Source organism: Solanum dulcamara, chromosome 1, assembly GCF_947179165.1.
Source record: "Solanum dulcamara chromosome 1, daSolDulc1.2, whole genome shotgun sequence".
NCBI classification, from domain to species: Eukaryota; Viridiplantae; Streptophyta; class Magnoliopsida; order Solanales; family Solanaceae; genus Solanum; species Solanum dulcamara.
Window position 1 is genome coordinate 75,694,251 of NC_077237.1, and position 12,249 is coordinate 75,706,499.

Below are 12,249 nucleotides of genomic sequence, written 5' to 3' on the forward strand. Positions count from 1 at the left end.
TGATAGGTTGACATATTCATTGACACATTATTATTCCTCTTGTTTGCCATATTAGGAAAAAATCTATCGGTAAGAAAATAGTTTCAAGTGTACATCTATGGATTTGCATAGATGCCCGTTGGAATATGAGATTTCCGAAGGAATGTCTATGAAAAGCTTTCCGATGAACCAATTTCCTATCGAAAAATTCTCATGTTTTTAATATTGTTTTCATTTCAATTTGTTTGATCTATTTTTATTTGACATGGAATTCAAAAAAATAAAGAAAATTTATGAATTTTGTGATATTAAATTAAAGATATATCAAATGAATCAAAATATCCTTTAATTTTGTGGTTTTAAACATGTCATGAAGAAAGTTGAAACTAAAAAAACAAAGAAACAAACTAATAAGGAAATTAATTCAAATAAATTGAGAGAGTAGTTAATTTCAAATAAAAGTTATCTTATTCATTCACACTGAATTGATTGTTACGACTAAAACAAACATTGACAGTGCAATACAAGAAAAACACACAATTAAAATGCGTACAACCACTAAGGTTTTCTGAATTACTATTTCTTGATATTCATTTTTCAAAGCTTGTTTTTGTACCAATAAACACCTTTATCTTTATCTTTCTCCACAAAGATGCACTCCTTTGTATCCCTCCACATTGCCTTTAAAATTGGGGTATCATCACATTGGTAGTATTCTCCCAGCAATGGCTTGATAGCTTTGGTTGCCTCCATTGCATGGTAATGTGATATGTATGAGAATATATGATGCAAAACATGAGTATCTGTAACATTATGGAACGCCTTATTTAGGATACCATAATCTCTGTCCACTGTAGCTAGAGCTCCTCTTAGATAATCCCACTCCGATGAATCATAATGTGGCAATGAAGAGTGTGTGTGGTGCAAAAGAGTGATTAACACTATGAAGCCGTTCACAATAAGGAGAGGCACCCCATAGACGCAAACAACCCAAGCTAACCCTTGTGTCAAAGTAACGCGATACAACAAATAAGTAGCTGCAATCACACCTGCATCTGAAATGTAGATTTGTAGCCTCTCACGATCAGAATATATCGGGCTATAAGGATCATAATGACATGCAAAACGATCATATTTTTTGCCTGAGATATTGAAGATCAAGTACAAAGGCCAGGCAAAAGTGAGGGTGAAGGCGAGTACAAGTACTCGTCCTACTGGATTGTTCAAGTATTTGTAGTACCATCTTAATTTTGATTTAAGCCTGGGTATGTATACTTCATCATTCTCAAGGGAACCAGTGTTGGCATGGTGACGGCGATGACTATGTTTCCATGCAAAGTATGGTGTTAAAAGTGCAGAGTGGAGGATAAGACCAACAGTGTCATCTACCCATTGGTAATCACTGAAGCCATGGTGGCCGCATTCATGGCCAATAACCCATATTCCTGTGGAAACACAACCTTGAGCGATCCAATAGGTAGCCCATGCCAGATAACTTAATGGAGATGGAAGGAGTTGAAAGTAAGTGGTGGCAATGTAATAAAAGAGGGAGACAAGTATGAGATCCTGAATAAGATAGGAGAAGGAGCGAATGAGAGATCGCTGAAAGCAGTGGGGAGGGATGGCCTTCTTGATGTCACCAAGTGTAAAAGGTGGTTTTGAAGATGGCACTCTTTGGAGAGGATTTTTCTTTTGTTCAGTTTTCGTTGTTGGAGCAGACATGTTACCACCACCTCCCATTTTTGTTCTCCTCTTTCTTCAATCCTGCAACTATAAATTTCGCTCATATTAATCTTACTTTGCCTATTGTATATAGTTATAATATAAGACAATCATTGCATAAATATGAAAATGTCAACAAAAAACAATTCAACTATATGGCAAATCAATTAGCATAATTGTTTCAAAAGAAAACTGTTAAAAGGTTATAACTTTTGGCACGAAGTTAAACGCTTATCCTAATAGGTCATGGATTTAATTTTCCAAACGGCATGCTTCATATGTTAGGAAATTAAGATATAATATAATCGTTTTGTTTCATATTTATACTTGATTATTCTAGAGAGCCAATTTGCTAATTATATTTTGAAAAAAAATCAGAGAAACAGATGATAAACTCATTGTATTATTCTTTGCATTATTTCTTATGTTTGATCAATATAGAAGAGTATATCACTATTTATAAATAACGAAAGTAAATATTTTTTTTTCTTACTTATAGATCCTACAATAAAAAGAAAATAAATATCTTGTAACTATTGTACGTAGATTCTAAATTTGAAAAGAAAATAAATATTTTAAAATATCTTCAACTACAACAAAAAAAGTAAATATTTTACCATTTGGCAATGCATATCATAATAGGGAAAAAAGTAAATTTTAACAAATTACAAAAATTAAATAAAGATAAATTTTATTTTTAGTGAAAAGAAATACCTCACGATTCAAAAGAGACCTTTTAGGCTTCTTTTTTTTCTCTCTTCTTCAGAGTGTTAATTTGTGAGTGAAGATAGTCTGTGTATATATAATGCCCTATATGTGGAACCAGTAGCCAACCAACTCTGACTATTGGAAAAACGAAATTTCTACACTCTTTACTACTGCGTTTTTAGTCAAAAGAAAAAACAAAATGGCAGAAAATCAGTAGTACGCCTATCCATACATACTTTTTGGGCAACGTGCGATAAAAAATCATGGTACAAAGTTTTATTTAAATATGCATTTTAAATTTTATAAGTTATAAATATAAATACCCTTGAGGCTATAAATTGTGAAAACTATTAACATTTCTTCAATTTTATATAATCTTATCAAATAAGCAAATCATAGTTCATAAACAGATATCAAAATATTCTAAGGATGAGTCACGTATTTCTATGTTCCTTTTAAGAATAAATGTTTGTGATCACAAACCTCCAAATACATATAATTTTATAATGATTCATTAAACAACAATATTGTAACTGATTATTCTTTAATATAATTCTTTCACATCAAACAAACAATCTTTTCATGCTAAGCATGAGTCTGTTTTTGCAAAATTTATATTAGATCTATTTTTTTTAATACAAAATATAAGCTTATGAGTCAAATTTTACATTTAAAATATTTTAAAATTATCATTTCCAAATCGTATGTGCAAACATTGATTTGAAATCATGATTTCAAATTACATGTCCAAACGTTAGCGTAGTAACTTACAACCACACCATGCCTTATTCAATATTTGTAATTTCTTGGATGTTCTCATAATCATAGCTAGAGTCGAATTCAAAATTTAAATTTAATGAGTTTAATTTGTAAGTTTGAATTCAATGAAATAATAAAATTATAGATTCATAGCTCACGATCTCATTAGTCTGGTATAGGCTAGCCTGATTAGCATCAAGAATAACCATCTTTTTTAGATGTTTTATTCATATATATAATTGTTACACAACATTTGTGTCATGAGATTACAAAATCTGTCATAAAATAGTATCCAAACGCCGGTCAAAATGATACAAAGTGAAAGTGACAAGACTAGATTATTTCAGAATGTAACAAATTTAGATCCTTATATAGTCAACAAGAGAGGCCATAGTCGAAGCCAAAACAGCAGCATTTTGTTGCAAAAATACCGAAAGGGCAGTTGATATTAGAGCCCGTTTGGATGGGCTTAAAAAAAGTAATTTTTATGTATGAAGTGCTTTTATAGTAAAACTTTAAAGTACTGAAAGTTATTTTTATAAATAAACAGTTGAGTGTTTGGATAAAAGTGCTTATGTTGAAAATAAGTGTTTGAATTTTAGGGTTAAAAGAATAAAAATGGTAGTTTCGGAATTTAGTTAAAATATAAGGGATATAAAAGTAATTTTCATGGTCAAACAAAATAACTTTAAGCACTTAGGAAAAAAGTTAGAAATCCTAACTTTTCATTTTTGACTGACTTTAAGAACTTTATGACTTAAAGTTAGCATTAGACAAACATGTCCAAAAGCTAAAAAGGGGCTTATAAGTTGGTTTGACCAACTTAAAGCCCATCCAAACGGGCTCTTAGAAAGAAATCAAAAAGACAAAAACGTATGTGCAGTTGCACCTTATCGTTACTCTTTGTCAACGTCAAAGAAACGTTAAAGGCAAGGAGCATGGCCCCACGGGCCTTATAAGGCACATGAGCACTTGCGTCTTATACATATATGCAGGGCCCTCCCCTTTTCTCCATTCTACAACCAGGGGCGATATAGGGGGGTGGGAGGGGATTCACCCAAATCGAATTCCCTCGGCAAAAAATAACATTGTATATTGTCATAATCTAAATCCGGGTGTGATGACACCTGTCCTTTTTCACCGGACAAGTCAGCCTAAAACGCAATAATTACGGAGCTAAATCGGAAAACAGTTTAAATAGACAAGTAATTAAACAAAAAAAGAAGTCTTCAACTAGATTAACCCCCAAACATTAGTTGTCACATGTACAAGACAATAAAAGACAAGAAATAAATGAAATACAAGTCTCAATATGTCCTCAAGTCTCAAATAGAGTAAAGCATAAAGTACAGAAAAATCTTAGAGTACGCTGGATATCAATAGCTACCTCTCTCAAATTCCTAGAAGCCTCAGATGATCAGAAAGAACGGGTGATCAAAGTTCAGGCTTAGTACCTACACAAGTGTAGAAGCAAGGGCGAGTACCAAATGACACGGCACCCAGCGAGCTAACTAGCAAAACTAAGTAAATCTAGAAAGATACACGAACTCCTTTCCAACCCAACCGAACCTCCATAACTACAACATGCACAGATAATCAGCCCAACCTAACAGCTCATGCTAAACTGTTCAAATAATGCTCAAATCACAGCTCAATATCACAAATCATAGTGCACAAGTCACATATAAGTATCAAGTCTGTCACACAAATATGCAGAAACGTATAGGCACTCTCAATGATCATGCACGTATGCAATCGTCGGCAAAGACCCAGGCCCCATAATCTCACCAAAAATGACCTCGACATCATAATCTCACCGAAAATGACCTCGGCAGCACCATCTCTGACCGGAAATGACTTCGGCCTCACAATCTCATTAGAAATGACCTCGGCAATATAACCCCACCGAAAATGACCTCAACGATATAATTCCGTCGGAAATGACCTCGGCCTATTAGTCTCTTGTCGGAAATGACCTCGACATTATAATATCTTACTGAAAATGACCTCGGCCTCACAATCATGTACTTCTCATCACAGTGTTTCAAAACTAATGCAATCAACATGCTCACACAAGTAATGAGGAATAATCAATTCAACCAATCAACAATCATAATCAGACTATCAAGTATTTTATCAAATATACATAGATATCTAGATCACGATATATAACATTCAAATCTATACTATAACACATATCTCCTTTTATTAACCCCGTCGATCAATTTAGATTAGTTCATATCACAGTTCCACCCATAACCTCATCCCCATTTCTCCCAACCACATATCTAAAAGGGAAATTCGAGATTCTAATATATTCACGGAGTTTTAAGCATCCACTTGCCTTATACAAATCGCGATCAATCACCTAATGTAAGCCTTTCCCTTTTGAATATACTCCGAATCACCACAATCTATTCAAATAGTGTTTAACTATCAACACCCAAGTCCAACGACATAAAGAACGCAAAATTTGGCAAAAAAAAGATCAAAAGGCTCAAAATTTGATTTCAAAAAGGGGAGTTAAATTCAGAAAATTTTGGATGAAATCGTTCCTCATAGTCTTAGGAACTCAATGGCAAAAATCATTTTGAAAAACAAGCTCAAGTCAGGTCAAAATCAACATTTGAAGAATTTTTTTCAAAGTCCTTGAAAAATGGTCATTTCCACTAATTGAAATCCTCAAATTCATGTTAAAATCAACAATTAATCATTGGGATATGATGAAGTGGAGTTAGAATAACTTACTCAATGAAATTCCATGAAAGTTCCCTCTCCAAATCGCCTCTATCGAGCTTCAAAGTTCAAAAAAGGTGAAAATAACATAGACCCCACCCAAAATCCCTCTTAGGTGTCGCTTAATCGACTGGAGTTTGCTTAAGCGGACCCTCACTTTTGCAATAAATGGGCCGCTTTTAGAATCCCGCCTTTATGCTAGAGCAGTCATTTTATTGCTTCCGTAAAGTAGCTTTAGCGATCAGAGGTTTGCTTCTTAAGTGACCCTTGTCGCAAAAGCGACAAAAGCGATAGGCCTGTAACAAAAGCGGGAGTCGCTTTAGCTATACCCCCTTGCTAAAGCGAGGTCTGCAGCAGATCTCAGCCAAAATTTCAAAAATCACCAAGTCACCAACTGACCCTCGAAATTCGATTGGAACCTCATTACACAAATTATATATATAACCCTATCAAAATCAACATTCTGAGCTCAACGAAATTATAAGAATTCGAATTCGAGATATCCTTGACCCAGAATCTAAAAAATCAGAACTAAACTAATTCCAAACCTTAAAAGACTAAAATTCCCTCAGAGTTATCAAAAAATACATAGGAATTCTCCCTAGGCCTAAAATCACCCTCTGAATCCAACGGAGTCATCAAAATTCAATTTCAAGTATCTGATCCCCAAACGTTGACCAAAGTCAACCCTATAGCCAAAAACTCAAAGATTTCCAACTCAACACTTCAAATTCATAATATAACCCGAATTTGATTTCGTTAACTCTCCTAGATCAATTTCAACATTCCGGAATTAATGAAATCGATGAAATTCCCTTCTGAGACCCAAAACTCTGAATGACCTCAAATACCATTATTAAGTCATATAAACCTTTAAAACTCAAAGTTTACAATTTTTTTCAACTTTTCATGAAAAATCGCGAAATCGATATTGAATATCAATCAAATATGACTCAAGAAAACTATCAATAGGGGTAAAATGATCATTTTACAAAAAATTTCAAAAATGACCTTCAGGGTTATTACATCATCCACCTCTAAAAACCATGTTCATTCTCAAACATAAAGTAAAAGAAAGTACCTGAAGCCTCCAAAAGATGTGGATATCGGGCCCTCATGTCACTCTCCGACTCCCAAGTTGCCTCTCTGACTAAACGGTGCCTCCACTATACCTTCACCTAAGCAATCTCCTTGGTCCTAAGCTTACGGACATGTTTGCTTGGAGGATTATTCTTTCCTCCTCAGTGAAAGAGGGAAAAAAGGTGTGTTGGAGAAAGAATTCAAAAAGGAAAGAAGATTTCATCTATTAAGAATGGCCTTGGGCTTATTCTCAAAAGTCAAATTTAGACCCAACTCTTCTGTGCCAAGAGATAACACGTGAGACTCATCCGAAACATACTTCCGGAGCATGAAAACATGAAACACAGGATGCACCGTCGGTAAGCTAGGCGGAAACACAAATCTATAAGCTACCTCTCCCACTCTCCTCAAAATCTTAAATAGGCCAATGAACCGAGGGCTGAACTTGCTCTTTTTTCCGAACTGTATCATACTCTTAATGGTCGACATTCGGAGAAAAATATGATCACTTTCTATGAACTCCAATGGTCGAACTCTCCTATCCGCATAACCTTTTTTCCTACCCTGAATCATCCGAACCTGCTCCATATCATCTCTAAGCAAATTCGTGTCTAAAGAGTCCATCTCTACTGAATCGAACCACCCAATAGGAGATCGACACCGCCTACCATACAAAGCCTCAAATGGGGCCATTTGAATGCTGGAGTTATAACTATTGTTGTAGGCAGACTTTTCTAAGGGCAAATGCTAATCCCACCTAGCACTAAAATCGATAACACAGGCTCGAAGCATATCCTACAACTCAAATTATCTGCTTGAACTGACCATCAGTCTATGGGTGAAAGGTTATACTCATATTAAGCCTAGTACCTAAACCATGCTGCAATGCCTGCCAAAAGTGCAAAGTAAACACTGAACCCCAATCCGAAACAATGGATACTGGACACTATGAAGCCAAATGATGTGACGATATACAACTGGGCTAGCTTATCCAGTGTGTACTTCACCTTACAACAACAACAACAACCCAGTGAAATCCCACATCGTGGGGTCTGGGGAGGGTAGAGTGTACGCAGACCTGACTCCTACCAATGTAGGACGGCTGTTTCCGAAAGACCCTCGGCTCAATAAAAGCATAGAAAAAGGTCAGACAAGAATATTAGAGTAAATAAGTAAATGACGAAAACGGTCCAAACAATAGTATAATCAAAGCACAAAAAACAGTAGATATTATTATTGGATAATAACATAAATACCATAAATAACATACATCAGAGTACAAAAAATCATAGTGCGTTAATACGCCTACGAATAAGGGAGAATAAAACCACTATGTACTAGCCTTCTACCCTAATGTGTGTCCTCCACACCCTCCTATCTAGGGTCATGTCCTCGGTAAGTCATAAATGTGCCATGTTCTATCTGATCACCTCTCCCCAATATTTCTTCGGCCTACCCCTACCTCTTCTGAAACCATCCATGGCCAGCCTCTCACATCTCCGCACTGGTGCATCTGGGACTCTCCTCTTCACATGTCCAAACCATCTCAGTCGCGTTTCCCGCATCTTGTCTTCCACCGAGGCCACTCCTACCTTTTCTCGAATAGCCTCATTTCTAATCTTGTCACTCCTGGTATGACCACACATCCATCTCAACATTCTCATCTCGGCAACCTTCATCTTTTGCACGTAAGAGACCTTAACTGGCCAACACTCCGCCCCATATAACATAGCTGGTCTAACGACCACTTTGTAGAACTTGCCCTTAAGTTGTGGTGGCACCTTCTTGTCACATAACACACCGGAGGCAAGCCTCCATTTCATCCATCCTGCCCCAATACGGTGTGTGACATCCTCGTCGATCTCTCCGCTGTCTTGCATGATAGAACCAAGGTACTTAAAACTACTTCTCTTTTGGATGGCTTGGTCCCCGAGCCTAACTTCCGCACCAACCTCTTGAGGTGTCTCACTGAACTTGCACTCTAGGTACTCTGTCTTGGTCCTACTCAGCTTAAACCCCTTAGACTCCAAGGTGCATCTCCAATCTTCCAGCTTAGCGTTAACTCTGCTACGAGTCTTATCGATGAGGACTATGTCGTCCGCAAAAAGCATACACCATGGCACCTCACCTTGAATTTGCTGCATCAATACATCCATCACCAAGGCAAATAGGAACGGGCTAAGAGCTGATCCTTGATGTAACCCCATCATAACTGGGAAGTGTTCTGAGTCCCCTCCTACTGTCCTTACCCTGGTTTTGGCACCCTCATACATGTCCTTGATCACCCTTATGTACGCTACAGGTACACCCTTAGCCTCCAAACATCTCCATAGTATCTCTCGTGGGACTTTATCGTAAGCCTTTTCCAAGTCGATGAACACCATATGCAAGTCTCTCTTCCTCTCCCTATATTACTCCATTAGTCTCCTCATAAGGTGGATGGATTCTGTAGTTGAGCGTCCCGGCATAAATCCGAACTGGTTCTCTGAAATAGACACGCCTCTCCTCAGCCTCATCTCTACCACTCTTTGCCACACTTTCATAGTATGGCTTAGAAGATTAATACCTCTATAGTTGTCACAGCTCTGGCTATCCCCTTTATTTTTGTAAAGCGAGATCATGATGCTCGATCTCCATTCTACGGGCATCGTTGCTGGCGTAAAGATGACATTAAATAACCTAGTTAGCCATTCCAAACCTATCGAGCCCGCACTCTTCCAAAATTCTCCAGGGATCTTGTCAGGTCCGGTCGCTCTTCCCCAGCGCATCCTACAAACAGCATCCTTAACCTCGTCGACCGTAATACTCCTACAACCCCCAAAATCGTGACTCCTTCCTGTATGTTCCAAATCTCCCAACACAATTTCTCTGTCCCCTTTGTCATTCAAAAGTTTATGGAAGTATGACTGCCATCTTTGTTTGATAAGGGTCTCCTCTACCAATACTTTTCCGTCTTCATTTTTAATGCACTTCACTTGATCCACATCGCGTGCCCTTCTCTCCCGGGCCCTGGCTAGCCTGAATAATTTTCTGTCCCCACCTTTCTCTTCCAGTTCAGCATAAAGACGTTCAAAAGCTGCCATTTTTGCCGTTGCAACCACCGACTTCTCCTCCTTCCTCGCTATCTTATACAGTTCTCCATTTGTCCACTTCTCCACCTCATCCTTGCTCTCCATCAACTTAGCATATGCCACCTTCTTTGCTTCTACTTTCCGTTGCACTTCTCCATTCCACCACCAGTCCCCTCGATGCCGACTACGACTACCTGTCGAGACTCCTAGCACTTCCTTTGCTACAACCCTAATATAACTAGCTGTCCTATCCCACATATTGTTCGCATCCCCACTACTATCCCAGGCCCCCATATCCTTGAATTTCTCTCCCATCTCAAGGGCACTAACCGTTGTCAAACTCCCCCATCTGATCCTAGGTCGTTCTTCCCCGACCCTCCTCGTCCTTGTCATCTTTATCCCTAAATCCATCACTAAGAGCTTATGTCGGGTTGTACGGTTGTCGATCGGGATGTGTACTTCACCTTAATTAGAATGAAATTGACAGACTTTATCAGTCTGTCAACAACCACCCATATAGAATCATAACCACCCACAGTGAGAAGTAAACCCATAATAAAGTCCATGGTGATCCGCTCCCACTTCCAAGTAGGAATGGGCATCCTCTGAGACACATCTTCGGGCCGGTTGTGCTCATACTTGGCCTGTTGGCAGATCAAATACTTCGATACAAAATCTGCGATGTCCTTTATCCCACACCACCTATAATACTGATTAAGGTCATGATACATCTTTGCCTCACCTGGATGAATAAAATATCGAGAGAAATGAGCCTCCTATAGTATCAATCTAATCAAATCGCATAGCTTGGGAACATAAATTTGACCCTCAATCCTCAAAATACCCTCTGAATCCAGTATTGCCTCCTTGGCTTCACCCCTCAACACCTTGTCTCAAATGAGACATAGCTTCTAATCATCAAACTATCTCTAAGAAATCTACTCAAATAAGGAAGAGTGAACCTCAATAAAAGCAATAAATCCTCCAGTTTCCTCAAAAACTTGCAATCAGATAAAGCTGTTTGCTAATCTCTAAACATCTCTAGCTAAGGGCCTCCTATCCACACTAATCACTGCAAGACTCTCCATACTAGGAGTGTTCCTACTGAAAGCATCGGACACCACATTGGCCTTCCACGGGTGATACAAGATAGTCATGTCATAGTCTTTCAGTAGCTCAAGCCATCTGCGTGTCTCAAGTTCAGATCCCTCTGATTGAATATGCATTGAAGACTCTGGTGATCAGTGAATATCTCATAATGCACACTATACAAGTAGTGCCGCCATAGTTTCAACAGAAATACCACCGCTGCTAACTCTAGGTCATATGTAGGGTAGTTCTTCTCATGAGCCTTAAACTGTCTAGAAGCATAGGCAACTACCTCCCTTTTCTACATCAACACTCCACCTAAACCAACAATGGAAGAATCACAATACACGGTGAATTCCACACCCTCCTCAGATAAGGTCAAAACAAAAGTTAAAGTCAATAAGGTCTTGAGATTTTCTGAGTTAGTCTAGTCAATGGAGCTATAATAGTAGAGAATCCCTGCACGAAGCATTAGTAATACCCAGCCAAACCTACAAAACTTTGAATCTCGATAGGGGAAGTATGTCTGGTCCAGCCTCTAACTACCTCAATCTTGGTTGGATCTGCCCTAATACCCTCCTTGGACATCACGTGTCCTAGAAATGCCATAGAATCAAGCCAAAACTTAGTATTTCATTTTATTTTTGTATCTTTTCTGAATATTTATAGGAAAGTAGATCTGTATTCCATTATGACTGATATGTATTTCATTTTATTTTTGTATCTTTTCTGAATATTTATAGGCAAGTAGATCTTTATTCCATTCTGACTGATATGTATTTCATTGAAGGTTTGTATCTTTTCTGAACTATGGTCCAAATTTTTTTCATCAAACTATCTTTTTTATGTATCATTTCTCAAGTTATATTCATTTCTATGTGCATGCTTGTTGTGTTTTCAAAATGTATTCTTATATAATTTGTATAAAAGTATTATCGCGATATGTATCAAGCATAACAGTTTAATACAAGTCAAACTATCATCTGAATACATTTCAAGCAAACTAAAAGGTTAATTAGAGATGTTCAAAGAATGAGATAATTCCAAAAGAATTTAAACTATCTAAAAACTTCACGATTATTTCTAAAGAAAGACAAATCAGTAA

At 37.5% G+C, this 12,249-nt stretch overlaps 2 protein-coding genes across 2 annotated transcripts; both read right to left on the reverse strand.

The window, feature by feature from the left end:
- Positions 1–424: 424 nt before the first annotated feature.
- On the reverse strand, positions 425–2,489 carry LOC129902073 (delta(12)-fatty-acid desaturase FAD2-like). Its single transcript, XM_055977144.1, has 2 exons — positions 2,416–2,489; positions 425–1,749 (listed from the first exon to the last, which is right to left on the reverse strand). The coding sequence occupies exon 2, from the start codon at positions 1,717–1,719 to the stop codon at positions 577–579; it is 1,143 nt and encodes a 380-aa protein (XP_055833119.1). The 5' UTR covers positions 1,720–1,749; positions 2,416–2,489; the 3' UTR covers positions 425–576.
- Positions 2,490–7,203: 4,714 nt separating this feature from the next.
- LOC129894198 (uncharacterized) lies at positions 7,204–7,608 on the reverse strand. Its single transcript, XM_055969762.1, has one exon. It carries the CDS (start codon positions 7,606–7,608, stop codon positions 7,204–7,206), a length of 405 nt encoding a protein of 134 aa, XP_055825737.1.
- Positions 7,609–12,249: the final 4,641 nt, after the last annotated feature.